Source organism: Scedosporium apiospermum, assembly GCF_000732125.1.
Source record: "Scedosporium apiospermum strain IHEM 14462 chromosome Unknown SEQ_SAPIO_0121, whole genome shotgun sequence".
Lineage (NCBI taxonomy): Eukaryota > Fungi > Ascomycota > Sordariomycetes > Microascales > Microascaceae > Scedosporium > Scedosporium apiospermum.
Genome location: NW_015971822.1, coordinates 2,421,549 through 2,447,457, shown reverse-complemented (window position 1 = coordinate 2,447,457; position 25,909 = coordinate 2,421,549). Strand labels below are relative to the sequence as shown.

Sequence of the window (25,909 nt, the reverse complement as noted above, 5' to 3'; positions counted from 1 at the left end):
ATCTACCCAAAGACCCTCTTCCTTCCATTAGCTTCTGGGAGATGACGAGGAGCTGTATGTTTCTCTGTCATGAACAGTGGATGATAACGTACATGGGAAACCGTCTTGCCTTCGCGTTTGATAGAGAATGCAAGGTTTCCGCACTTGAAAAATATGCTCTCTGGAAAAGACAGCATTTGTTGAGAAGCAAACAGCTGGCAGCGAGGCGAGTCGATTCGGTAGCCAAGCTTAGGGATGGGCAAGAGCACTGTAGGATGAGAGGGGAAGTTCTGCTCTTCGACTCGAAGTTGTCGGCTGCGCTAGGTATGGCCATGGACCCATGGTGGCAATGCCTGGGCCAACTACCAAACATCCTTCCGTTCATTGAAGCAGTGGCCACAACCGTCTCAACCACCCACCCACCCGCACGAATCTATCAGGGTCAATACCGTGTCGCAGTGCAATTTCCCGCAGCTTCTCGTCCTTTCCGGGATTCACCACCTCGCACACCGCCTTTCCGGAAGGTGTGTCGCACAACCAGGCAGCAGTCCGATAAAACCCCCACCGAGAGGAAAACTTGACAAGCATGTACACGTAAACGAGACCGTGACGGGTAGTAGCGAATGGCGGCAGGCTGCGGCAGGGAAATCCGTCATGACGAGCGCGGCTTATGGAGAAGAATACGTCTGAGGTCTCGCTCAATTTTTGCAGCCGGGTCGTGGCGTTTCGTCGCTCTTGGAGCTCCTCGCGGATGCGGTCGCGGTACCAGGGGCGGGGCTGCCGGGAAAGCCCCAGGAAGTTGTACCATCGCCTTAGGAGGGCTGCGGTGGCTCGATTCATCCTGGCCAAAGATTTTCTGGGTAGCCTTGTTTGCTAATGGCGATGGATTGCCCTTGGGCCGGTTAGGAGAGGATGTTCAGGGGATGAAAAAAATTAAGACGGCCCAGTCTCACTGGCAATGTTGCTTTTTCCTTCTAAAATGATAGTGGTGCGTGAGCCACCAACGACCATCCTATCAGCATCCGAGTTTCTTCTGATTGCTAAAATGAGATCCTCGCAAACAAGACGTCGCAGGCCAACCTTGCTGACGTCTCCAGGGACTTAACAGGGTCTAGACAGAGGCCCAGCAGAATTGGAAGAATGAAGTGGATGTCAACATACTTCATGGAGCGCCCTTCCCATCAGAGGGTCGGAGCCACTCTTCAGCTATAAAATAGACCTGCAGTCCTGGCCTCCATCCCTCTTGGAACCCCAGGGCAATAGCTTGAAGCTCTTTCAAAACTCTATCTTCGGCCTATTCTATCTATTTTTAACCAATCCGTTTGTCTTCACCCAAATGGTGTCTCAATCTACTGCTTCATCATCAACGGTTTGGGGCTCAGTTTATTCCCGATCCGTCATCATCGGAATCTATGGAGTTCCCGGATCAGGCAAGAGCTACCTCCTGGGCGAGTTAAAATCAGCGCCAAAGTCTCCATTCACCTTTTACGAAGGTTCGGAGGTCATCGGCGACCTTGTCCCAGGAGGCCTCCCAGCCTTCAAGAAACTGGGAGAGGCCATGCAAACAACTTGGCGCGGGTTAGCCATCTCTAGGATCCAACGCGAATGCCAGGAAGTCCGTGCCACCGGGGTAGTTACCGGACACTACATGTTCTGGGATGAAGGGAAGGAGGAGGGAGATCGAGTGATCACCAAGGCTGACCTCGAGGTCTACACTCACATCATCTATCTGGATATCCCTGCCTCCGCGATTCGGGACAGCCGTGAAGGTGACACAAAGAGAGAACGGCCGATTGTCTCTGTGGAACATCTTGAAAAATGGAAGGCCATTGAAAAGGCCGAATTGCGATCCCTATGTTGGGAAAACGGGATCATATTCTCTCTGGTCTCGGGACCACCAAGGAATTTTGTGGATGAGGTTACCGCACTGCTGCTCGACTTCAAGAACCGCGACGAGCGATCCAACCTAGACCTTGCCCTCGAAAAGGTGGACCGCTTCGCTACATTGATGGCGGCAAGCCGCGGGCCCCAGTTGGACACTATCCTTGTCGTTGACGCCGACCGGACCCTGGCACCGCAGGATACCGGTGCCCTGTTTTGGCAAGCTGTCGCCAAATCCGATAGGATTTGGTCGGAGGTGGGCCCCGACATTCTCAAAAAGCTCTTCGGCAGTAAGATGGGCTATTCCTACACCGCCTTTCGTCAGGCTGCGCTGCTTTATCACGAAGTAGCTGAAAATGGCGCCTTTGAGGCTCTGTGCGATGAAGCGTCATTGGGCGTTACAATGCATCCTGAATTCGTTCAGTTCCTACGCGCGGTGGGAACGACACCCCATGTCGCTGTCGTTGTCGTCACTTGTGGGCTGTCAGGAGTATGGGAGCGCGTTCTCCAGCGAGAGGATATCCCCAGATCAGTCCAAGTCATCGGCGGAGGCCGCACCTTGGATTCAGGTTCCCTTGTCGTAACACCTCAAATCAAAGCAGCCATTGTCGACCGCCTCAAGGGCGACGGCGACGACAATAGGCGAGTTTGGGCATTCGGTGACAGCCCATTGGATATCCCCATGCTACTTGAGGCGGATGAAGCGGTCGTCGTCGTTGGGGAGGAACATCTCAGGAGCAAGACCATGGACGCGACTCTTTCAAGTGCTATCAAAGGTCAAGGCCTCAAAGCACGGCAGCTTGTCCTTCCCAAAGGATCTCCGCCGAGGTTAGACACGGATATCCTCCCTTTGGTAAATCTCACAGATGATGTTATTGTCAATTCCCTCATCCGCCGTCACCCCCAATCCCGGATTTGCCATGCAACGGAGCGAAATTCTGCAAAGCTCCTGATGACACCCACTCGAAACGCGAAGATCTCCGGACCCTCCCTTCGCCGGGCCCATCACCAAGTAGGGCGCTACTTGGCAACCGAATTCTTGACCGAAATCATTGGCGTGGAGAGCTACGACATTCCTCACGTCCAAGGTGGCGTCACCAAGGGACATCGCCTGCTCCATGAAGAGAAGACGGTCATCGCGGCTCTAATGCGGGGAGGCGAGTCCATGGCCTTTGGTGTCAGCGAGGCTTTCCCTCAGGCAACGTTTCTCCATGCGCGGGGACTCGACGACATCGATTCTAGCTACGTCGGGAGATTTGAGACCATTCTGCTCGTCGATTCTGTCATAAACACTGGGAAGACAATTATTTCATTCATAAGGGCAACTCGGGGGCTTCATCCTACGATTAAAATCGTAGTCGTCGCCGGCGTGGTTCAGGATGAGTGTGTCTCTCCTGGAAGCCCATTTTATCAGGAACTAGAACAGGATGTTAACCTTTCAATCGTCGCATTGCGATTTTCTAAAAATAAGTACACCGGACGAGGAGGTACGGACACCGGACACAGGCTGTTCAACACAACCTACCGGGATTGATCATTTGTCTTGATTCAAAGGTCAGCGCCCGTTGGAGACAGATATCGCATGTGAACTGGGACCTGCATGTTTCGCTGGTATTTTGTTTAATTAGGTGATCATGTATGCAAGCAAGAGCCACATAATTTTTCTCCAAGATAGCCTAGAGCAGATATACCTGACCAACAAGACTCCCCTTTCGTCAATTTAGAATGGCGCCATCGTGCCGGTGTGTGAAAAGGTAGGGTGCAATCGGAAGCTCCCCCGAGTTCCGCGGGGGCCATTCGAGAAATTACTCACGGTAAGATTAGAAGTGTCATCGAGTTCCACGGCCGTATCTTTTACGCAGTTCAAAACCATCTGTTACTTGATCAGGTAGGTCTACAAGTTTTACGGTACTCGCAGAGGCGCGTTGATACTGGGAATCAAACTTGTATTTCCATCGTATTTAAGCCATAAATCCCTGGGTGGAATTTCTTGCCTGAGTTATCTTGACTCAGGATCGTCAGGTCAGATGGGCTAGCTCAAAGAACCCGTCCTCTCGGGTTCCCTCTGTTGTGTGTGCTGAAGCTGCTCAAAGTGCAGTGGCAAGACAGGACTGCCATCTCTCTGAACTGCGTGTCCCTGGCTAATCAAGGTTGCGCTGTCACGCATCAGCAGTTCGTAGTATGTTGTAGCGAGTAAGGTGGCTGGTACGTTGACGAATATTGCAATTGGAGGGTATCCCCGATAAGTGAAGACTTCAGGGCCGTAAAATATGGCAGCCACCACACGAGCACCCAAATCTCGAGCGAGGTTGGTACTCAAGGCGATGCTGCCGAACCCCCAGATCATATCTGTGTAGGCCATGCCGAGCAAGAACGGAATGCATACCGGCGTGACGAACGGGTTCGATGGATCCATGGCCGCCCAAATTATAATTCCGATAAAGATGTCCGCCATGAATTCGATCAAAAATATAAGACCGATGCTGGGATGGGTTACTGCAGGGAAAGCGCAAAATATGGAGGCGGGTGCTCCGCCAGCCACAAGCGGTTTCCCTGCCGCCACGAAACTTGCGTTCAGAGCCCGAATCTGCGGCCACATAACTCCCACGATAACCAGGGCCCCTAGGATTGCCCCAAATATTTGGCTGAATATGTAGTATGGTACTTTCTTCCATGGAAAACCTCTCCAAATCGCCATTGCTAGCGTCAGTGCTGGGTTGAAATGTCCCCCCGATACAGGGGCACACGTGAGAATCGCAAAGACGATTCCAATCCCAAACGCCCATCCGACCTGAAACTGGCTGACTGAGGCCGTCCCGGTTGCGTTATTGGACTCGATCATCTGGCTGGCAACGGACGCGAGACCTGGGAAGACATAAAAGAAGACCCCTGTTGCTTCGGCCGCGCACTCTCGGAGCCATTGGGGACGAGCGCTTTCGAAATTTAGTCGACGTTGAGATACCGGTCCATAGAGAGGCTGCCGAGAGGGGAGGTTCGGCCTCAAGACCGCTTCGGTATCTGATTCTGATGACACTATAGCCATTAGTTATCGGAAGCGAGGACTTTCAGGCAGGACATGAGTTGCTGGGAACGGATAGTACGGACTACCAGAAACCGGTAGAGTGTTTGGAGTTGATGTCCCGCTATGATTTTGGCGCTCGAGACCCATTGCGTTTGGAAATGTGAGAAGTGACGATCGGTTTTAATGGCTTCTACTCATCTTGAGTCAAGTTGATCGAGTCTATCTCTCTCGGAGTGAGATTCGATTGGGAAGCAAGGCGGACGAAGAAATCATCAAATAGAAAATTTTGAACATTAGAGAGGAAAGAATCGGTGAGACCAAATCTCCTCTCTTGTGCGTTATGCACAAAGCAGCTTGTTAACGACATATGCATACTCACGATAGTTGGGCCGGGTTCGGCGGAGCATCGTGATATCGGTGGCGGTGTGCCGAAGTCGCCTAAAAGCACATTTCCATTGGTGACATTAACGACCCATTGTCCATATCGGGCTAGAGCTTGGCAAGTCATGCTTGATCGGGGATTGGTAGGTCCGCAACGGACAAAGTGGCCCACGATGAGCATCAATAGACCCCAGGAGAATACCAAATACTAAGCTGCGAGTACTTGTGCAGGTGGCACTTTAGAACCCCGTGACTCAAGTCTAACACCGACAACAAAATATTAGCTAACCCATGTTTAAACATACTCAAAACACAGATAGCCGCCACGCGTGTCCATGACATCCCGAACCGTAACGTCCGGTATATATCCAAACGCTGTGAGAACGTGGTCCAGCGTCACGACATCCCCAGGATCACCGTCCCGCCCAGTTGGCATAATCTCTAATTGCTCCTCAGAAGGGGATCCAAATGTCCTTTCTTCGTCCTTCATTGTACCTGGAATCTCAATAAAGCCGATCTCGGGGTCTTGGTTGTTCGGTCCACCGATCGCGTACAGCCTATTTTCGAGGTCGGCTTCCTGCCAGTCCCACCAGAGCTTGTCGAGATAGGTGTGTTGGAGAAAGAAAGTTGGGTCGCTTGGTGACGTGTGCGTGTCTCCTCTCTGTTTGGGAATATTTGTAAACACAATGGGTCCGCACAACTTTCTGGGATTGAGAAAGAGAGTAGAGTATAACATACCAAGCTGCCCATAATGGCATGTCCAAGGAGATGCGGTGTTACGTATAGACATGGCCAGACTTCCTCGTAGGTTGTGTAGTTCATGCATGTCGTTGACTGGACTCGAGCATTCATAAGTTTAAGAGGGTTCGCACGTCGGTTGATTGATCGAGCTAGGCATGTTGGTGTGGTCTGGTAGCCTGGTCCAATGTTCACGGTCACATTGACGAATGGGCCGTTCTGAATACAGCCCCCTGCACCATCGCCGCCGAAGCCTGTGTCCGGGTCAAAGACGGCAGATTCTGTGAGGTCGTCCAATTTCATATCCTCGACCTCATCCCAGTATCTATTTAAGTCTTTAGTCGCTTTAGGGCCCACATTTCTTGGATGGACTCACGGGACGGCGCCCTCAAACCCGCAATCCTTCAACATCATCTCATGGAGATGGATATAAAATCGGTGAAACGGTAGGAATGTACCCGTACTATGAATCACAATGGTCTGGAGCTGGTGGTTCGCCACGATATCGTCGTACATTGTCTTCGCTCCTGGCAGCTTGGTTTTCGCTGGGGAAGTAAGGTGGCAGAGCTCCGCATCGAGGTACGCGGTTTTCTCATCGTCCGATAGCGTATGCCTGCGATACCAGGTTAACTTCAAGGTGGCCTTCGGTGCTACAATCTTCCTGATATTGTCACGCATACCATCCTCGCCGTGTCGCAGGCTCAGAGCAGGTAGGCTCAGCGGTTGGGACGGGTGAGGCTTGGATCCAGTCGATCAGTTGGGAGCATACGGCAAAAGCCAAGAGTTGATAAAGTTTCCCCATATTTTTAACACGAATAGCAGTCAGATCTTCTGGGTCTTAGATGAGCTTTCTTACGCCAGATCTAGGTTTGATCCATCCAACCTACAGCCCCGAACTATATATCTCTTCTTGGATCTTTCCCCGTCCCCAGTATGTATGCGGAAGACTCTCACGAGCCCTCCCGTGATGACGAGGACCGGCTTTGGCGGTGCCATCACGGCAGTTCTCATCATGAATCTCCTAGTGAAAGACTCCAATGAATATGTGTAGTTCCGCGTTAGCAGTAACGAGACACAGAGCGATAGATTAGATATTACGCGGCCCGCGCGATTCGAGACTTGGGATTAGCCACTCCCTTCCTCCTGACAGACGTGGCTCCCCACGAAACTTCATTTACGCGTCACCTTCATTAATTCATATCCGGCTCTAAAAACAAGAAAATAAACGATAATAGCCCAGATAATAATCGTGAAAAAAAGAAAGATTGTATGGGCTTTACTAGGAAAAAAAAACTGGATATTGGCATCATGATTGAAGAGATGGCTCAAGAAATACGCGAACTATTGAGGAACGTCATCTTCAGTTTCTTCAACTCTGGAGGCTTCGTTGCTTCCTCGTCAACCCCACCGATACTCCTGGCCCCAGAAGGAGGCGCCCTTTTCCCTCCCTGGCATGACGTGGCCATTCATTTGAAGGAGCCAGCCAAATTACAGAGACTAGTGAAGTACGAGAGCATCTACGAGATGGTGATCGAGAAGGAGTTTATCACGAGACTAGATTCCATAGCCATGCAATTCATCAGCTCTGTTGGGGACATCGACTTGATGTTTTCTTGTGGTTGCCCTCGATGTCAGCAGAGGTCAAGAGAATATCCGCAGGTCATCTCCAAAAGATGTGGAAGTCTCCTGTCTGGAAGGCTTTGTAGAATCCCTGCATCACTGCCAGGACTCCTCCCTATTCCCGCGTCGGCAGACAGGCCACAGCCCCCTCCTTCAATCTGTGATGTCCCTTGAGTCCGGCGGGGACTCTAGGATGAGATGACAGCGATGCTCTGTTAACGGACCATTTCTCCTTCCCCTACCCCTTGTAGTAGGTCGAATATGTTCGAATTGGAGATTTGGACATCACCGAGTCTCAAGTGTTCGCCGACCCATCTTTCGCCGAGGCAATACTAGCGGGAATGATGTTGTGTGGCTTTTCTTATGGCGTTCTTCTTTAGTTATGTGAGGACTAGGCATGATATGGATTTTAGCATATAAGACGTGAAATTAGGGCCTTAACGTTATCACATTAGCGGATGGGTGCAGAATTATGAGAGTAGAGGGCGTAGTTAGAATAGTGGGAAAATCTTGCGAAGGAAGTCGGGTTCGTGACGTGTTGGGAAGAGTTGGCAAGAGCGATGGTGACTTTAATAAACGAATATTGAAGCATGATGAGCGCTGGACATGTGAAACTAGCCTCATCAATATAAATACTTGAGCCCTCCTTCCTCACAAGTCCATCCTAGTGAATCACAAGTCACGATTCACGAGTGAGGAGCAGAAACTAGTCAAGTCACAGAACAATTACGAACATGTGAACTCGTAGCACTCTCCCAGGGCGCTCCTTCCATCATCTCAGAATCGTTGCTCAATAAATACTCCAGGTCCTCCTCATCCCAGCATCTCCCATCACACCATTTTCCATCCCCAAATCTTCCACGAATTCGACGAACCCCCGAAAACATACCCCAATCATTAATCAAGCACCTGTCCATCTCTTCCCGGTAGGAGATGGACATCGAATAACCAAGGAATATAAGGAGCCCTGTCACTTGATATGAGCGACATGCTCTAGCATGGACTGGAAGTCGATCGGGGTTTACCGTTTGGGGTGGAGGAGAGACCATGACAAGAATCCGGTCGTCATCTTTGTGCGAGTTCGGTATGGTGGCACTACCGTTCATGAGGCGAAGCGAGTTGTTGCGGAGATTGGCAAGATTCTATCCCGGTATATCTAACCCAAACGCCGTCTTCTCGACTATTATTGCAGCACTAACTCGAGTTGACAGCGCAAACATGCAAGATGCCCACGACACGTTGCAGGTGAACCGAAATCCCAAGACGAAAATGACGAGAACAAAGACAACAGAGTCATGCCTGACCTGCCTACTCTCGATGGCTGTTATACCCTGAACCCGGCAATGGGCTCGAGTCTGTCGCCGATAGATATCGAGCACTCAGGAACGTTGGGATTATACCTCCGTGTTAACCCCCCAGATAAAGTAGCCTATCATGCTGGCATCACTTGTCACCATGTTGTTCAACGAGTAAACAGCGAAAAAGACCTGTTTGCCCAATCCCTCATAACACCCCTTACGAGGAATTCAAAGTGCGCCATCACATGTCCGCCAACGACGGATCACAAGAAGCTAGCACGACGTTATAAAGTCCAGGTACAAGACGCCAAAGTGATGCTAGGTCAACTCGAAGAGAAAGAGGCGGGAGTCCGCGAAGGAATCCCGGAATTCTGGAATGACTATCTCGCCCAGCTGAAGGCCACTTCCGAGAAAGAATTGACGAGACTACGAAGTTTTTTGAGACCATGAGCGTGGTTGGGGAGGTGGTTGCAAGTTCTGGAATCAAGCAGCCTGAGGCTGATTAGGCCCTCATACGGTTAGATTCGAACCGTTTTCCCTCACCAGGCGAGGTAAAAAAACAATGTAAGTGCATGATACATTCTCCAGGAGAGTACCTGATTGTGCTAATAACTGGGTTGCTCAACCGAATAGAAACTCCCGACAAATGCTGCACAAGAGATGCATTGGATTCATCTAGCAGCCAGAGAAGAAAGTCTTCTGGCAAGAGCGTTTGACACATTCTATCGCCTCCTACAGGGGAATGGCACAGGCGGCAACCCACGCCGCTACCTCCGGGACCTTGTTCGGCAAGGACCTACCGCCAAAGTCTTTCTGTACGGCCGGTCATCCGGTGCGACAGTCGGCCTCCTCAATCAAATTCGGGACGATGTTAGGACGACCTTTTCACTCAACCGACGGAACAACGAGGGAGGTAATTTCGCCGGAGTACGTTGTGCTAGACGCTGTCCCACCGGCTCTTCAAGGCGGGGATGCAGAGTACTTTCTCCCCGGTGTGGATTCAGCCCTTGGTGGGCGACACCAATCGAGCAGATCTTAGCCAACGCCGAGGCAAGCCTCAACTAGGAGGGTTCGAATGGCTGGAAGGTCGAGGTGCTGTAGATGTTACTGTCTGTTCGAAGGAGGACAGGCGCCGCGTTCGACCCACTTACATCTGAGCCAAATGGCAGCAAAAAAGATGCTCCAAGTGCCGCGACCAGAGAACGCAGGTCATAGTGGAGAGCATAAAATCACCAACTATGCCTGCCATGGTCACGGTGGTTAGTAAAAGAATTTAGGCGACGGTAGTCTCAAGGGCCTAAGGGGCCGAAAATACATAAAGAGAAGCCAAGGCGACGCCATAAATGAACAGTACAAGACATATGAAGAAACATCGAATATAATATCTAGTACAGCAAGCGCTAAGCCGTGTCACTTGACTGCAGGCAGTCTTATCTAGACGCTACGCCCAGCGTCTTTGCAATAAAGCATATCCTTTTACTTTGACATCTTTGCCCTTTAAAATGTGGGTAAATGCTTAATGCCCTTGTCATTAATGGTACCAGTCGAGGCGATCCATTCCATATATCTTCATTTGTGAACCATTTCTGCTTGTCTTCTTGGTGGGCGGCTTTTTATTTAAAAAAAAAAAAAAAAAAAAAAAAAAAAAAAAAAAGGGTATCGATAAAGTGATATTGTGTTCTTTTCATGGCTAGAGCAAGCCCTTCCCATCTGAAGAAATATTAAGAAAATTCGACCTCCAAAATCGTGGTCCATAATGAAAAGTTGAGGAGCATACCAAAATTGAAGGTGCTGAACTGCTGATTACGAAGAGGCGTTCAAACCAAGTCTTTTTTACGTTTGATCTAATTCGCTAATGTCTTCGGGATTCGGGCCTGCTGGGCCTGCTGGGCCTGCTTCACAGCCTGCGCCAAACCTAAAAGGGAGTGAATCAATTCCGGGGTGGTTGGAAGATGAACCGGTCGTCCTCTTTGGGGTCATGCCGTCGCCAGGGATAGACATATCGTTCTCCCTGCGCAGAGGCCGAGCACGGTTCCCCGCAGTCCTGCCCTTGTAGAGGAGACGACGAGAAGTCGCATTAAGAAAATCGCGGGAAGGATGATGCATGTCATCCCATATTACCTGTGTAATCTGTCGTAGTTCACACGACCAAGGCAGGCATGGCTACGATTATTGGCCGTTTTGCCAGTGAACCGCTGTTTGGGGATGTGAAGAATCAGTATTTCAGCCACAGAACCACTGGAAACCCCGGGAATTGCTCGTAAATGATCCCCTTGTCCCTGTTCTCCCTCTGCGCCACCCTAGTTTGCGAGGCCGGAGTGTTGAGGGAGCCCGCCGGTCACGCCGGGAGAGGAGCGGAGCTGGGGTCCCAAGTCATAACGAGTTCAACGGTTTCAACGGTCGCGGCTTCTGAACTATTTCTTCGCACGAACGTTTCTCCCCGTTCGACTTGAATTTCTGGCTTAATTCTAGGGGAACATCTTACAGCCTTGATTGCGCCCGGCGCTGGCCTAGCATGATCAGTCGCGCCACATTGTCATAGCGGTTCCATCCCATGCCAGTCAAGGCTTGCAAACACGAACGCCTCTATCAACATCGTTTGACCAAAACACCAAACCTGTCAACGGGCTGGCGACGGTCACCGCACAGACCTTCGTTGGGGTATTTCACGAAGAGAGAACAGCTGAGCATGATGGCTGGCTTGCTTGACCGATTTTCTTTTCTGTTTGGTACTCTCGGCAACTCTCGCGGATGGACAGCTGCACAAGTATGCTCTCATGAGTACCGAGCGCAGCTAGTGGATGATAGCTTCCCTTGGCATTTTGGTCGAATTTACCTCAGTAAATGACAGGCGCTTTGACAATATTGGGCACGACCGACTTTAAGCTTATTGGGTGGTTCGTCCTTGAACAGGGCAGGGTCGGATGGTGGTCGCAACTCGCAAGGCACAGACAGTATATCGGTGAGACCAGAACTACCCAAAGACGGGAAATCAACATTGGAGTTGCATGCCGTCGGTGCCGCGCTTGCGATCTCGAAGCTTTGGTATCAAATATTAAAAAGTATAAATATTGGAACCAGGTTTTCGGTTTGGCTGAAGGATCCCAATAAATAGGGACAACACTGACCACTCCCAATTTCTCCGCCATCCTACTTTGGGACGGGATTATTAAGTACAAACTAGGAACAGGAACGAAAGAAGAGGGTTCGCGAGATGGGAAGTTATTCCACAAAATTGAGGGAACTCTCGAACATGTACTCTGCGGTCGTTCTGCTCTGAGAGCCCTTCTTCGTAGAACAGGGTTTACGGCATCGCCATGACCGAATGTCTGCAGATGTCAAATTGTTTCTGGGCTTCTGCCAAGCAGGGCTCCCGGACAAAGTCTCCCTGCCTAGTTGGGCGCCACCAAGAGCGACCGTGCGAAGCACTTTTGAGCCCTTCCATCTTCTCTTTCAATTCCATTGGATCTGTTGCGAAGGAGGAGCAACTAGTCTGCTCTAGCCTCACGACAGAATATTACTCCTTAAACAGATCTCAGAACCGTTCAAGGCAAAGACCCACTCGTTCCTGTTCTCTACCCCCCTTCCCTTCTCGATGATATGGATGCGACTGTCTGTTATTTCCACGTCTCCAAATGCCACAGAAGATAATTGTATTCGTCCCCAAGCTATGAAAGAGGCCCTGTTCCATTTTCTATCCTCCCTTTGGTGACGTGAATCTTTTTCGCCCCATCAATCTTCAAAAATCCAGGCGAGACGAAATGGGGAAGGCGGGGAAACGCTTCGTCTCCGCGGAGGCATTACCGGGCAGTCAGTCTGTGCTGCGTTCTAGGATGGTGCCTCTCGTCGCCCAATGAAGACGCCGGGGACGGAGTACTAGCCTCTTTGGTGCCCTATGGAAAGGGTGGAAATAAGCTGGCGGTTGACTTTAGGAGGCGATCATAGCGCTCTGCAAGTATTCGTAAACCATAACGGACTAACTCGTGCACTAGTTTACTTTCCCTTGGAGAGCTGGGGATGTTCAAGTTTACCAACCCGAAATAACCTTGAATGACCCTGCCCTCGACCCCAGTTCGGCCGAGCGTAATTTTCTACTTGGTAGTTCATGTTTTCTCTGACATTGTGGTTCTAGTTAGGTCCTACGAGGGGATACTTTACGAAGTACTCGTTGATGATGTCCTGTTCAGCGCGCGCTATTCCTTCGTGCGTGCGCTATGTCCAGCATTTTGCAGGGTCTCGGACAGAATGCCGCCATCGAGTCGACGGTTCCACGCCACCAGACCATCCATTCTCAGAGAGGGACACTCTGTTCGCCCGACCCCGAGTCCTCACGACCGGGCCCGTGTGCTTCCGTTGCCAGCTGTGCTGTACAAAGGTGTCGCCAGCGGACAGGACATACTCCGCCGGTTGCTTAACAAAGGGCCAAAGAAAAGCGTTCCAGAATAAACCCGTCTGGGAGTCTGGGAAGGTGCCTGCCAGAAATTAAAATCCGGTTCCTCCGCAGGTCTGTCAAAAGGCAGGCAGGAGTAAGGTTAATGTGACACCGCAGGTCTAGGATCCGACGACTTTGTACATGGCCGGAGACATGCATACGCCATCCCAAGCCTCTGGCTGCATTATTTTCGCTTTGTCCCAGCGAAATGCATTAGTTGGTCCGCAGCCTCGAGGCCCGGATACCGGATTTGGAGTGGTTCTGTTTAAGCACCCGCATGAAGCATTGTCATCGTTCCCGTCATGAGGATTCATGAAAATTTGGGTCTGTGGCCACTCTTTCCCCAGCTCGGCAAGATCGAAGAAAATATAATTGTCTATCCTAGCGGCATGTCATCGTCGGAGTGTCGGCAAAGTCTGTTTCCTTCGTCCATCGATTCCATTGTCAAGGAGAAGAACATAAGACGAAATACGCCAGAAGGTTGTGTGCCCCGGACAACCCCTGCCAGAGATGGAAAGGTATTAGTACCTCATACGTCTGTGCGTATCTCAAATAAAAGCCCTAAACGATGAGGCAAAGACGGGTTATTGAGAGTACAGAAATGTACAAGTACTTTTAAAGTCTCGGTTCGTCGGTACGAAGTGTCTCCAGAAATGGGACTGAAATGCGACACGAACCCGATGGACAGAGAGATATGGGCCGGGCAAAGTACCCTTGGTAGCCTGCCAGTGCGACTCTCATGTTCTCTCACTTCTTTTCCGCACCTTGGGCGGGAACGTGAAGAAATCCAAGTTGAAGAATCAGCCACGTTACTGGATTGTTTGCTAGTGGACACTGGAGAGGTTCATGACCACTACATTGTACGACGGGACACACGATTGTCAACAATAATAGCAGAGAAAGAATTATCTGATCTGTCAATGGCATTACCTGCACTCGCTCTCCCATCAAACGCAACTTGCAACGATGACGGAGATCATAGTGTGGCCCCGGAATTGGTTCTCCGCACCCACCGCCCCCCCGGTCAAACAGCTTTTTTTGATTTTCGCCGTCCAGGGGCCTGAAGCGGTTTACTTGTACTTCGTATGTTCACACACCCTCTCAGCCCCTGGCCCGCCCGACCCGCCTCCACACACCACCGCTAGTGATTATGACCTGTGTCTTTTTGTCGATGGAGAAGAGATCGATGCGGGTAGCGAGATCAATTCCTCCCCTGCACCAGCCATCACAAGCAGAATATCGGTATGAAAAACGTCCAAGCGTACTCATTAGAGAACAGGGCATCTCCGGAGCACACTTCGTGGAATTGCGAAAAGTGTTGATGAATTCTATTTCCACACACCACTTCTGAGACGAGACGGGACGAAAGCAGTACACCGGTTACACTTCTCGATGGCACTACAAAGTACTTCATAGTGGTGCTGTTACGGACTCATTCCCGCACTCCTCTTCTTGAGGCGACATGGCCCGGCCCCACCCCCCTTCCCCAGACTTGTTCCATCACTCCCCTGATGCCACGCAAAAGATCTGATTTGTACCAGGGTCCCGTCAGATGAACCACCCTTTCCAAGAGCGGTTCGTCCTCCTGCATAGGGAAATGGATTCGTACAAAGTAAAGAGTCCATACGTCTGGAGTTTCTCTCCTAGGCGTACTAGGTCCCACGCCTTCCCCAGTGGCAAGACACGGGTGACCGCATAGCATATATATTCATCTCGTGCCGCTCCCACACCTGCTCGTCAAATTCGGGTGTATCCCTTCCCCCCCACTCCCGTACAGGAAGGCTCTCAAGAAAAGGCCCAAAAGCAAAAAGGGAAGCGCCAACACCTAATCGAGAGTCACAACAACAACATGGCGTTTTCATACATTCTCCCCCGGCATGACCTCACGCCGAATTACCTATTCCCTAGGCAGGAGAACAACACCGATGTCAGTTCCGATCCTGGGCTTCCACCGCCCATGACCCCGGAGGAGATTGCCGCAGCACCGCATCCCAACTTCGGCCCCAAGCTCGTCACTTCGATATGGGTCCTCATTGGACTCTCGGCGGCTTTCCTAGCATTACGGCTTTACTGCAAATTCTCTCGGCATCGCGGAACCTGGTGGGATGACTATCTGTTGATCGGAGCATGGGTATGCTTGGCCCTTGGTCACATTCACTTCTGCCCGCTCGTGATACACCTAGCGCAATGAACCAGCACTAACAGGTAAATTTCTAGGTTTGCATCACTGCCGAATCCGCCTGCCTGACGTACGCGACCACCCTCGGCTACGGGAAGTTCTGGTATGACTGGTCTCCGATCTACGAAGAGGTCATTACCATGGTCAAGCTCATCAACTCCGCCGGCTCCTTGTCCCTCACCGCAGCCATCTGGTCCAAGACGAGTTTCGCCCTTACACTCCTCCGACTCACCGAAGGCAAGATCAAGTGGCTTATCTGGTTCATCATCATCTCTATGAACATTGCCATGGGCCTTAGCGCCCTTTTCGTCTGGATCCAGTGCACGCCTCTTCCGCGAGTATGGGATCGTCTTGTCCCAGGAACCTGCTGGGAGGCACACGTCCTTCCCAACTATAACATCTTCTCAGCCTGTGAGTGATTCTATAAGTCGGAACTTTTTACTTTTTTTTTGTCTGTATAAAAAGCTAACCTATCCATCAGCTTACTCTGCTGCTATGGACATTACTCTCGCCCTCCTCCCCTGGCGACTCATCTGGGGCCTCCAAATGAAGATGAAGGAAAAGATCGGTGTCGCCGTGGCCATGAGCTGTGGCGTCTTCGCCGGAATCACCGCCATCATCAAGACCACCAAGATCCCCGCCATGGCTTCCGCCGACCCCGGTCCGGGTGTCGATCTCTTCGTCTGGGGCAACGCCGAATCCTGCGTGACCATCATCGCCGCCTGCATTCCAATCCTGCGAGTCCTCATCCGCGACGTCAAGACCTCTGCTGGACGCTACTATCTGTCTAACGGCCGCACTGGCGCTGGCCACAGTACCCATCACCAATCTAAGAACCGAGATAACAGCAATACTATTACGATCACTGGCGGGCGGAAGGATAATGGCTACTACAAGGCTGAAGACGAGCGTGAATTGACGAGGGAATCGAACGGCAAGATTATGCAGACGAAAGAGGTTGCGATCGAGTATCAGTCTGCGGATAACTGGACTGAGGAGCATGAGTTGGACGATCTACAACGACGCCCACGGTCATGATGTATAATGGGCTAGGGGTGGATGGAATTGATGTGCTACTACTATTTACTCTTATGAAGGCGGCGATACGGTGTTTGAATAATGCATTGGGATATGGAATCTTCAGTGATACCTAGTTTCAGCCTTTATTTACTGGCTTACCTTTTCTGATTTCATCTCAACCTATTCCTCTCTCCCTCTTCATTGTATACGATCAACGTTATTACTTCTCGAATATAGGTGAGTCGTGACGAGACAACTACCGGCACATCACCCGCTTCGATCATATAACCGTTTTCCCGGTTTCGTTACTCTGACCTACGGTACAAAGGTAAAGACAGCTAGTTTTAGGTTTCGGCTATTAAAGTGAAAGCGATATTATCCATCTTACAAGACATGTTTCATCATTTTCCTTTGCCTGTAGTCCCGGCACCTGTTGGGAAATTGGGGGCGAAACTGGGGGCCGTTCCAGCGATACTTGCAGTGGGTCGAACAGAAAGACAAACGAAACCGCGATTTTAAAGGACTGACAATATATCGATAATATAAAACCCCAGATTTTGGTGGAAGGATTTCAAGGGGGTTGCAGCAATCAGGGATCGGGGGGGGGGGGGGGGGGGGGGGTGGGGAGAGAATCAAGAGCGAGTCACTCGTGGCTTGCGCCACACAAAACGAGGATCAATCCTGCCAGCTGATGTCCTCGCTCTCGATCGAGAATAACCTCACCGCCGTAACCACCTGATGAAAATGCTCCGTGGAAGTCGAAATATAGTGAGGGATGCCTCAATGCGTGTGATGACGGTGTCGTGCCTGACGTAGACCCCTGAAACTAGTGTAATTTCATGAACACCACCGACAACCGCACACACAAAAATTCTGACATCAATTGATCCGATTGACAAGGAACAGGGTAGAAACTGGACTGATTGGTCTTATCCCAATACGACGGGAGATGCGCGCCTCGTGGCATCGCCTCGAAGCTTGAAAGGAAAAATCGCACCAGCCAAAAATAGGCCGGGGTCGTTTCCCCCGCCTGGAGGAGCATCAGCTGCAGCCACCCATGATCACTGCTACATCGTCGGCAGGGAAGCCCCCTCTGAGAAGGACGCCCGGAGAGTTGCAGTGCAGCAGTAGAGGTTTTGGGTTTTCTTCTCTCGCTTCCTTCGGGGGTCCTTCCGGCGACCGCATTCCAATATCCGGGCCTACGGATGGATTTGATGTCGTACTCTGGGACCCCCTAGATCCTTCGATTTTCCTCTAGAATTCCGCAGCGTTGCTCTGAACTTCTGTCAGGGACAGCGCAGGGAACGAACACGAGGGGAATCCCAATCCTCGATTCCTGGTGTTTACTCTCCAGTTGTAGTCTAGTTCCTGGTCTCAGTCTCCATCATTCCAGATGGCCTGATTCTAAGACGCCAAATGCTACACCTCCCAGCCTGGACCACTCGGTTCGCAGCCGACTGAATCCACCTTTAGCGAGCGGTATCTACACAAGGTTAAAAAATGTCCTGGGAGCTAAAAGCTTAGGCCATACTCTTAGAGGACAAGGACGCCAGGGGATCTTGGTTTCCTCTGTGTTAGGAAATAGAGCTCAATAATAGAAAAACTTGAGAGTACAATTTTTTTTTCCCCTACAAGCATGAAAAAGGGAGAAGAGAAAGGATCATGTTTGAACTTCGGTTGGTAGTGGGAATGAACGTCGGGTTGACTTACAGTTTAGCGTCGGAAGCGGACCGTCATGGTACGGAATATGAACGTTGAGCCTAACTCAGAGTCGTAAAGACTAGCAAACTAGCAGCACTGGGAAATATTAAGCATAAATTCCGATCAAAATCCGAGCTGGACAGATCGGCTACTTGTTGAGAGATCATTTCGTTGATTCAATAATGCGACTCTGGAAGCACCGGGGTACATCTCCCGCGATTTCAAATGAGTGCGGGGCAAGGTACCATTGGCGAATCCTTGTCCTGTCTCTCGGTACAACCTTCTCTCCTTCTCTCTGCGCTTTGCTTTCTTCTGGCGCATCTTGGCGATGGGAAGTGAAAAAACATCGACCCATTCCAGGGGTGGAAAGGTCCCGGTGGCGTCCTGAAATCTGGCCTTGGCAGCTTCCTCCTACTCCTTCAATAATAACAATACTACCGTTACGATGCCGAGCCACGTTGCCGGAAGAACGGGACCATTCAATCAGATTTTGGACTCCATTCAAACTTTATTGTCTATTAGACATGTAGGCTGCATATGCTTCTTCATATGGCAACGTGAGCGAGACTACTGGCCTCGGATATGCTCCTGCAAAGGTCGCAATCATTCATTCGTGAATCGTGACTGGCATTTCCCATCATTCCATGTCCCTATTCGTCCTATTCTGCCACCTATTCTGCCACCTCTCCCGAGCACCCCTCGCCCGGCGCAGCGATGTCAAAAGCGTAGACGTCAATAGCGAAGTACTGGAGAATATTGCTATCAATGCCCGCCTTGGAAGGGTCCGTCTTGGCCAGCTCCAGCGCCTCGGTGTAGCTGTGCGCGAAGTGGTCAACAATGCCTTCGCTGATCTGGGGCACGTGGTACACCCGGTGAAGAAGGTCCGTAGCCCAAAAGGTGTTGAGGGCTGACTCGGCCACGTTGTAGCCTAGGCCGCATACCGAGTCGAGCCATCGGCGCTTCTGGAAGGAAAGGTCGCAGATGACGGTCTCCTCGGTGGCGTTGCTACCGCGCCAGTGGCCGGCCCATGCTAGGAGGAAAGGATTAGTACTCTTGATTCACAAATATCCGGAGCGCAGCAATGCGGTTGTGATTTGGGGGTATTAATAGGGACTCCAAAACAGCATCCCCTAGTCTGCGGTAGCAAGCCAGGGGTCACACGTGTTTCTCCATCCCCGCGGCCGCAGAGTTGCGGCCAAAGACGAGGCAAACTCCAACGAGATGATGATCGACATCGTCTTCAGCCCTACGTGTCCTCAGGGATATTCAACCTACCATCTTGTGTAGCACAGTTCTTATCTGGGTCATCGCATCGGAAAAGCATGGCGCCCCTATCGGCAGACACGACGCGTTCGTACCAACCAATGGGAACGGCAGTCGAGCCGTTTCCGAAATACTTTTGCACAAAGGGAGACTCGTCGCCCCAGCGAAGGATGTGCTCCTTAGCATGCTTGGCGAGCGTCACGGTCTCGTCAAGGGCGCGGGACAGCTGTCTCTGGAGGGTGATGTTGCAGGATTCGTGGATGGGGAAGGCCGGGGCGATCTGGACTCGGGTCGACCACCTAACTTCATGCGTGAAGGAGGAGTTGGCGTTCTCGGCACGGCTGGCGATTGGTGAGGCAAGGCCGAACCCGACGCCATGGGCGAGGAGAACGGCTGCAAGGAACTTGGGCAACATTGGGGGTGGATGGGAATTATTTGATGAGTGTTATTGGCTGTGAAAGGGGACTCGTCTCAAGATCGTGCAGTATGCAGGAGCGATCTATATGTGATGGGCAGGAGAATTACTGGTTGTAGATAATCGCAATCTCTCCATCCGAGTTCTCCCATTTATATATGTGCGTTGCGAAGACCGCTGCCATGGCTCTGGTTGAGCGGTGATTGACATTCTCCACTCTCCTCTCGGACTCGACAAGCAGACTTGACAGCGGGAAAATCCCCACATTGTTTCCATAACGTAAATGGTCTCAATGTCAATTGTATTTCTTCTTCCTTGGGTTGCTCTGCTTACCTTTGTTTGGGTATTGAAAACCGCGGGAGTCGAGAGAGTCGATCTATCAGGGTTCTCAGAGGGAGGGCATCAGGGTACTTTCACCCCACCCGAGAACCTGGTTCAGAGCGGAGAAAAATACACATAAATGCAAGAAAACCCGCGAGCTATTGAAATTTTCTTCACCTCAAGAATCTTCAAGTGTCTTGGCGGCGGGGTCATGACAGCATCCGTGGGACGATGAGGAGGTTGGATCGAGTTGACGTCGACTTCGGACCGAGTTATCATGCATGATGATCTCCCTCAGCTCAGAGCTGGTTTAGCGCCATCAAGTGCTCTTCCCGATACGGCATTCGATAATAAGTGGCTTTGTATAATCGCGGCATGAGGCTTTTTCTTCTTCTCCGAAGATGGGGGAAAACAAGAGGCGGGTGGACTTCGACGACTGGCCCGCGTTTGTCCCGATTTCCAAGACCGAGATGCCGGGCTCAACCCCCACGTGTTGCCAGGGTTTACTTCGTAATATGCAGGCGGCCAAGCTTATGCCACGTGGTGACCAACAGTCATGAAGAGGGTCGAGTCACTACTCCTGCCGTTCACGGGCCTTCTTATGGCATGATGGGAGAATTGCCGGCATCACTGAAGTGCTCCGGGAAGAGACTCGATCTGGTAGAACGCAAGAGACCCTGGTCACTAAAGTGGAGGAGCCGGCTTGGAGAGACTTGGGGGGGATTATTACTCTTCATATGACACTCCAGCCCTCACTTGATAGGAGCCAATAATCAGTCGTACCTAGTCGTAGATTCTACGACGCAAATAGATCGACCCAATGCTTACGTGAAGACCCAAGTCGATCTTTGCAGGGTCTTTATATTTATGATAGGGAAACCGCTATCCTGATGGATCTCGGAGGATTGCGTCGGTTTGTTGATGAGCTTGATCTCGAAACCTACTGAAGGGCAAGAGGTGGAGGCTGGCGGTATACCCAATAGAGCAGGATTTCATCCTGTACATTCTTGATCGTTTCTGGTACGTTATATCCCTGATGAAAAGCATAAGTCGTGATGATATAGTCTGACGGTTGGTATGAGTGGTGGCTTCGAATCTGCTCTGAACAGTGATCTTCGAGAGTTAGGGAAGTAATGGGGTCGAGATGGCATACATTTTCTAGCTGCCGTAAATCCTTTCTGGAGGGAATTGTTGATGGAGGAAACTGTGGTCTAAGTTTAAGTGAACCCGAAGCCGTTGTCGTAGCCCCCAACTCAGGGCTCTAATGCTTCGAAGTCGTTGACGTCAACCTCAGTCCTCTTGCTAGACCTCGTTTTAAATCACGATCGCTCGATCTCCATGCGCATGCTGCAGGATCTATTCTCTCCTCGTAGCTATTATGCTCATCCCTTCCAGTAGTAGGTCCATGCAGTCTTTCACAACCCATGCTGTAACCCTGCGAGCCAAGTATTAGCGGCTGTTCTTGGCAGAGATTTGGCTACCCTTGTGCTAGACGGCAATATTAAACTGTACGGGTATTTATTTACTATGCAATAGCAAGAAAACCGCCTAAATGGGATCGGAGGGCCTGGATAAGGAGGCAGACAAATACCCGTACGTGGATATGGATCCCATTGTTTATGATCAGACAGGAGATTCCACCCGCCCTCTGCATATCCTCTACAGTTGAAAAGGCAATCCAAATTATCACAGGCTGCAGACTCCAAGCGTATGCATACGGAGTGAATAACTTGGGGAAACTCGAGGATAGACTGTTGGCTAAAGAAATTTGCTAGAATCTACTAATAGAGACGAAAAGGCCGCTCACCTTCAGCAAAGGTGTAACGGCTTCATCCAGGGTACTGTGAGAGCGCCCGCCCAAGATGAAGCTTCTGCGATCGGAGAAAACTACTTCTCACAACGGACTGTAAGTGGTGCTCATGCTTAAACTCCTCACCATAAATACTAACGTCCATAGGGTGTGGGCCGGCCAGAACTTTGAGACAGTTTCTGGTAAACCTGAGGGAATTGTTGAGCAGGAAGATGTCAAAGGGGGACGTTTCACTCTTCCGGCGTCATCCATTCGTTACTTACATTCGGAGAGAAGTGATACGACATATACACGTCCCCAATCTGATCATCAAGTACCATTTCCTTCTTCAGACCTGAGTAACTCCTGCGTTAGCCTGAGCAGGGATGAAAAATGTTACGATCCTAACACTGGACCAATGCATGACGCCTTAGGGTCAAGATCGTGGGTGCCTGTTATGAAGTTAGTGAGGCAGTCAAGCAGGCGGTCACGGTTGTCTAGATATTCCTGTGGGTGATCAGTACCTCACTACATACGGACGGCAACAGCCAAGGGAGGCTTAGAGACGAAGGGTTCTGAATCTAAATGTTCCACTAACAAAGATCTATCCGGTGACCCTAATAAAGTTGAATCTCATGATTCTCGAATACATATAAACTACCTCGCAACTTATACGCCATCGGCTATATTAGGTAGATGATCTACCCACATTCCTGTCCCTCTCATGGCAAACTCCACTTTGCTTTGCATGGATCTGCATAATGTAGAAATGGGAGCTCTCCGCACATGTGAGTTAGAATTTGAAACACCCACGGAGCGTCTACATTCCAAAGGCACTAAGTGAATAGGAATCGCGAAGTGGCCGTTTGAGCAAAATGATAATAAAATTGCGATAATACCGCGTGGTACATCCTCGAGCGTGTTTAGATTTCAAGGGGCATCGTGCTCTGCACTTCATTCAATCGCATCCATAAGTATCCCGCAGCAGCTTCGTAGTCTCCGTCTGCACCCTTCCAACAATATCAGCTGCTTTCTCCAGTTTCTTGACCATCCCAATCCCCGTCCCGGCCCACATGGAATAGACATCCCGTACCTTTGTTGGGTCAGACCGAGCCTTCTCATAGTCCTCTCTTAGCTTCATTCGTACTTCTTCGATGCTGAGACCACTTTCCATATTCTCGTAGATGGCGTTCTTCAAACATCGGCCGTTGTAGGTCTCGGGCCAGGGATTCGGACCCCAGACCTCATCCCACACGCGTGACCTCGCAGTGGATTGTCCGCCGTCGGAAGCCTGGAAGACAACGTCGCGAATCTCTGGTTCTAAATCGCACTCTTCCGCCCCAAGGAATCCGGTTCCCATGACGACAGCTGCAGCTCCGAGAGTTATTGCCGCTGCTGTGCCGCGTCCGTCCATTATTCCGCCTGCAGCAACAAGAGGGATATCGTCTAATCCATTGTCCTGTAACGTATCGGCAACTTCGGGGAGTAGTGTGACTATGCTCGCCCCTTCCTCATGCCCGTGGCCCCCAGCATCAATACCTTGCAAGACCAGTGCGTCCGGATGACACATTTTAGCCGCTTCCAAAGCAGTACTGACACTCCCAACTTGTATCCAGACCTTTGTATCAGGCGATGCCTTCCGTATCCCCTGTGCCCAGAGGGCGAACCTTTCCGTATCTGCAAAAGATAGCCAAACCATCGCCGGCTTATATGTCGAGAATAAGGGAAGCCAAGCTTGGGGCGATCCGCCAGCAGCCACGATTCCTATGCCTATTGGAAGGATTCCTTCCTTACACTCTATGGAAGCATCCTTTAACAAACTTTTGGCTTCTTCCATGTCAGTTTGCATCGATCGAACGGCGCCCGTGAAGCCAATCTGCCCCAGACCACCGCTTCGTGTCACCGCGGATGCAAGTTTGCTTGTGGCGATACCACCCATTGGGGCATTGGATATAAGCGGGAACTGGACCCACGGGAAGTCCCGCTTGAGTTTGGAGAAGCCGAGCATTTCTTCTGCTTTGGGTGTGGAAGGAGGATAACTGTGAGACAAATGGGCTCGTGGTGGACGGCTTGTGCAAGCTAGAAATTATGACGGGGTGCATAAAGGGTGAGGTTGGGATTGGGTCATATGAGATGAACCGAGAATAAAAATTGAAATATTTATATAAGCTAGTCGGCGGACCATTCGACTCGGAGTCGGGCAAATAGTTTACATGAAAAATCTCCGAAGTATGTCTCCGGCCGGGCTAATAGATCTCGACAGAGTGCAGGTGTGTTAAAATCATCACCTGCTATGCGTCCTCTCGGCTTGCTCAATACGTACAGGGTGACGTAGGCCTAAATCCCTGAGGCTAACCTCATAATATTCTTTTCTTTTCTTTTTTAGGGGAAGAGGCTGGTTTGGTTTGAGGGGATTCAAGTCTTCATTTCAAAGAAAGGTTGATAAGTTTATATCAGTTGGACCATTTGCAGCCACCTCTGTCACGGGCTGGCTGGCCTTGATACAGGCCCGAAAGCGGTAAGACACGGCAAAAACAGAGCAGCGGGACGGCTGTAGTCAGCCGCGCGTCAGGTGCCGGGAAAAGTGATCGGAGGCAGAAAGGATTGAACGGTTCTGAATGTTCAAGAACAAAGGCCGATCGCTCTAGAGGGCTTAGAAGGGAAACGTCTATATAAACTACGGCTTCTACCATATGTCTAGTTTGTCTTTCAAGACTCTCCAGTAGTCAATTCAAGTACAACTACACCCTTACGCTTGAATATGTACTTCTTACGAATATCTTGTGAATACTGCTTGACTTCCTCGCTTACCCCACAGCAGGCACCACCTCTACCCTACACTAGTTGTATCCACCTGATACCAGTCAACGGACTAGTGTTAGGATTGTAACACTCAAGGGGGTGGGGGAGTTATATCACTTACCTCTACGCCGTACTGGTCGAATAGGGGTCTGCTAAGGGCACTGACTGAGAACTCTAGAAAGGATGTCAGGGATCCGTCCCAAGCAATTTTATCGGCAGACTTGTCGCGCAGTTGGTGGCTCATATAGTATTCTCGAAATATACCAAAAGAGTTTACAAAACCGAGACCGCAGAAAGGAATAAAGGCTTCACCAGTTGCAACGAGCCACGCTTCGAGACCTCCATCCGGAGCTGCGCTCAGTTCGGACACGAGGGTCTCTTCGCTAACTTCGGTCCCTGCGAGGGAGCTTTCGGGGTCGAGGCTTTGTGGAAGCCTCTCGTCAAGCTTCCCCTCTGCCACTATTGCCTTTGTATCGGGGGCGACCATAGTAGTATTCCGAGCCCTCAACATCGTTTGTTGATTAGCTAGGAAGTTATCTAGAGTCGGTGACATAGATTACTTACTACTACGACGCCATTGACCCAATGACTTCTGCCAAAGATGTGATTCTTGTGTATTACACTCCAGTTCATTGTCTGCGAATGACTAGAAAGATGGACCTCGTGCTGAAGATGGATTCTTCCTGCTAAAAAGAAGAAGCTGTCTCAGTTTCTGCGGGGGGTCTTGGCAAGGGCTGTCTTCGAGAAAGTTGTCCTTCGAGTTGTTTAATCCGATTCCTCATCAATTCGACTTCTTGAGCTGGTTGGATGGCTGGGGATAATAGTGCCGTGATCGGGGCAGTCACAAGTGACCCAGGTGGACGACTGGGCCCCGTAGAAGCAGAAGTTGAAACATAGTCAATAAGGGATGCGGGACTATGAGGCTCTAGTATTTCTCGGGACTCGATTCGCCTAACCCTTAAGCCTGGAGTCGGGGCTGCCCTAGCCCTTGATGCGGAGACTGGGAAGAATGATTTTCATAGATACACGATTCATTTTTGGATCGCTTGCAATTAGTAAAAGGGATTT

The 25,909-nt window shown here is 50.6% G+C and overlaps 5 protein-coding genes across 5 annotated transcripts; 2 read left to right on the top strand and 3 right to left on the bottom strand.

Moving 5' to 3' along the window:
• Positions 1-1,315: 1,315 nt before the first annotated feature.
• Positions 1,316-3,210, top strand: SAPIO_CDS8714 (Uncharacterized protein; the record flags this gene model as incomplete). Its single annotated transcript, XM_016790297.1, has 2 exons — positions 1,316-3,133; positions 3,181-3,210. The coding sequence occupies 2 exons, from the start codon at positions 1,316-1,318 to the stop codon at positions 3,208-3,210; spliced, it is 1,848 nt and encodes a 615-aa protein (XP_016640560.1).
• Positions 3,211-3,892: 682 nt separating this feature from the next.
• On the bottom strand, positions 3,893-6,997 carry SAPIO_CDS8713 (uncharacterized protein; the record flags this gene model as incomplete). Its single annotated transcript, XM_016790296.1, has 7 exons — positions 3,893-4,482; positions 4,543-4,884; positions 5,262-5,320; positions 5,569-5,924; positions 6,002-6,326; positions 6,378-6,739; positions 6,956-6,997. The coding sequence occupies 7 exons, from the start codon at positions 6,995-6,997 to the stop codon at positions 3,893-3,895; spliced, it is 2,076 nt and encodes a 691-aa protein (XP_016640559.1).
• Positions 6,998-15,200: 8,203 nt separating this feature from the next.
• Positions 15,201-16,568, top strand: SAPIO_CDS8712 (putative integral membrane protein; the record flags this gene model as incomplete). Its single annotated transcript, XM_016790295.1, has 3 exons — positions 15,201-15,482; positions 15,569-15,941; positions 16,012-16,568. 3 exons carry the CDS (start codon positions 15,201-15,203, stop codon positions 16,566-16,568), a joined length of 1,212 nt encoding a protein of 403 aa, XP_016640558.1.
• A 2,354-nt stretch (positions 16,569-18,922) lies between these two features.
• SAPIO_CDS8711 (uncharacterized protein) lies at positions 18,923-19,929 on the bottom strand (the record flags this gene model as incomplete). Its single annotated transcript, XM_016790294.1, has 2 exons — positions 18,923-19,281; positions 19,527-19,929. The coding sequence occupies 2 exons, from the start codon at positions 19,927-19,929 to the stop codon at positions 18,923-18,925; spliced, it is 762 nt and encodes a 253-aa protein (XP_016640557.1).
• A 3,068-nt stretch (positions 19,930-22,997) lies between these two features.
• SAPIO_CDS8710 (Dioxygenase) lies at positions 22,998-24,047 on the bottom strand (the record flags this gene model as incomplete). Its single annotated transcript, XM_016790293.1, has 2 exons — positions 22,998-23,716; positions 23,861-24,047. The coding sequence occupies 2 exons, from the start codon at positions 24,045-24,047 to the stop codon at positions 22,998-23,000; spliced, it is 906 nt and encodes a 301-aa protein (XP_016640556.1).
• Positions 24,048-25,909: the final 1,862 nt, after the last annotated feature.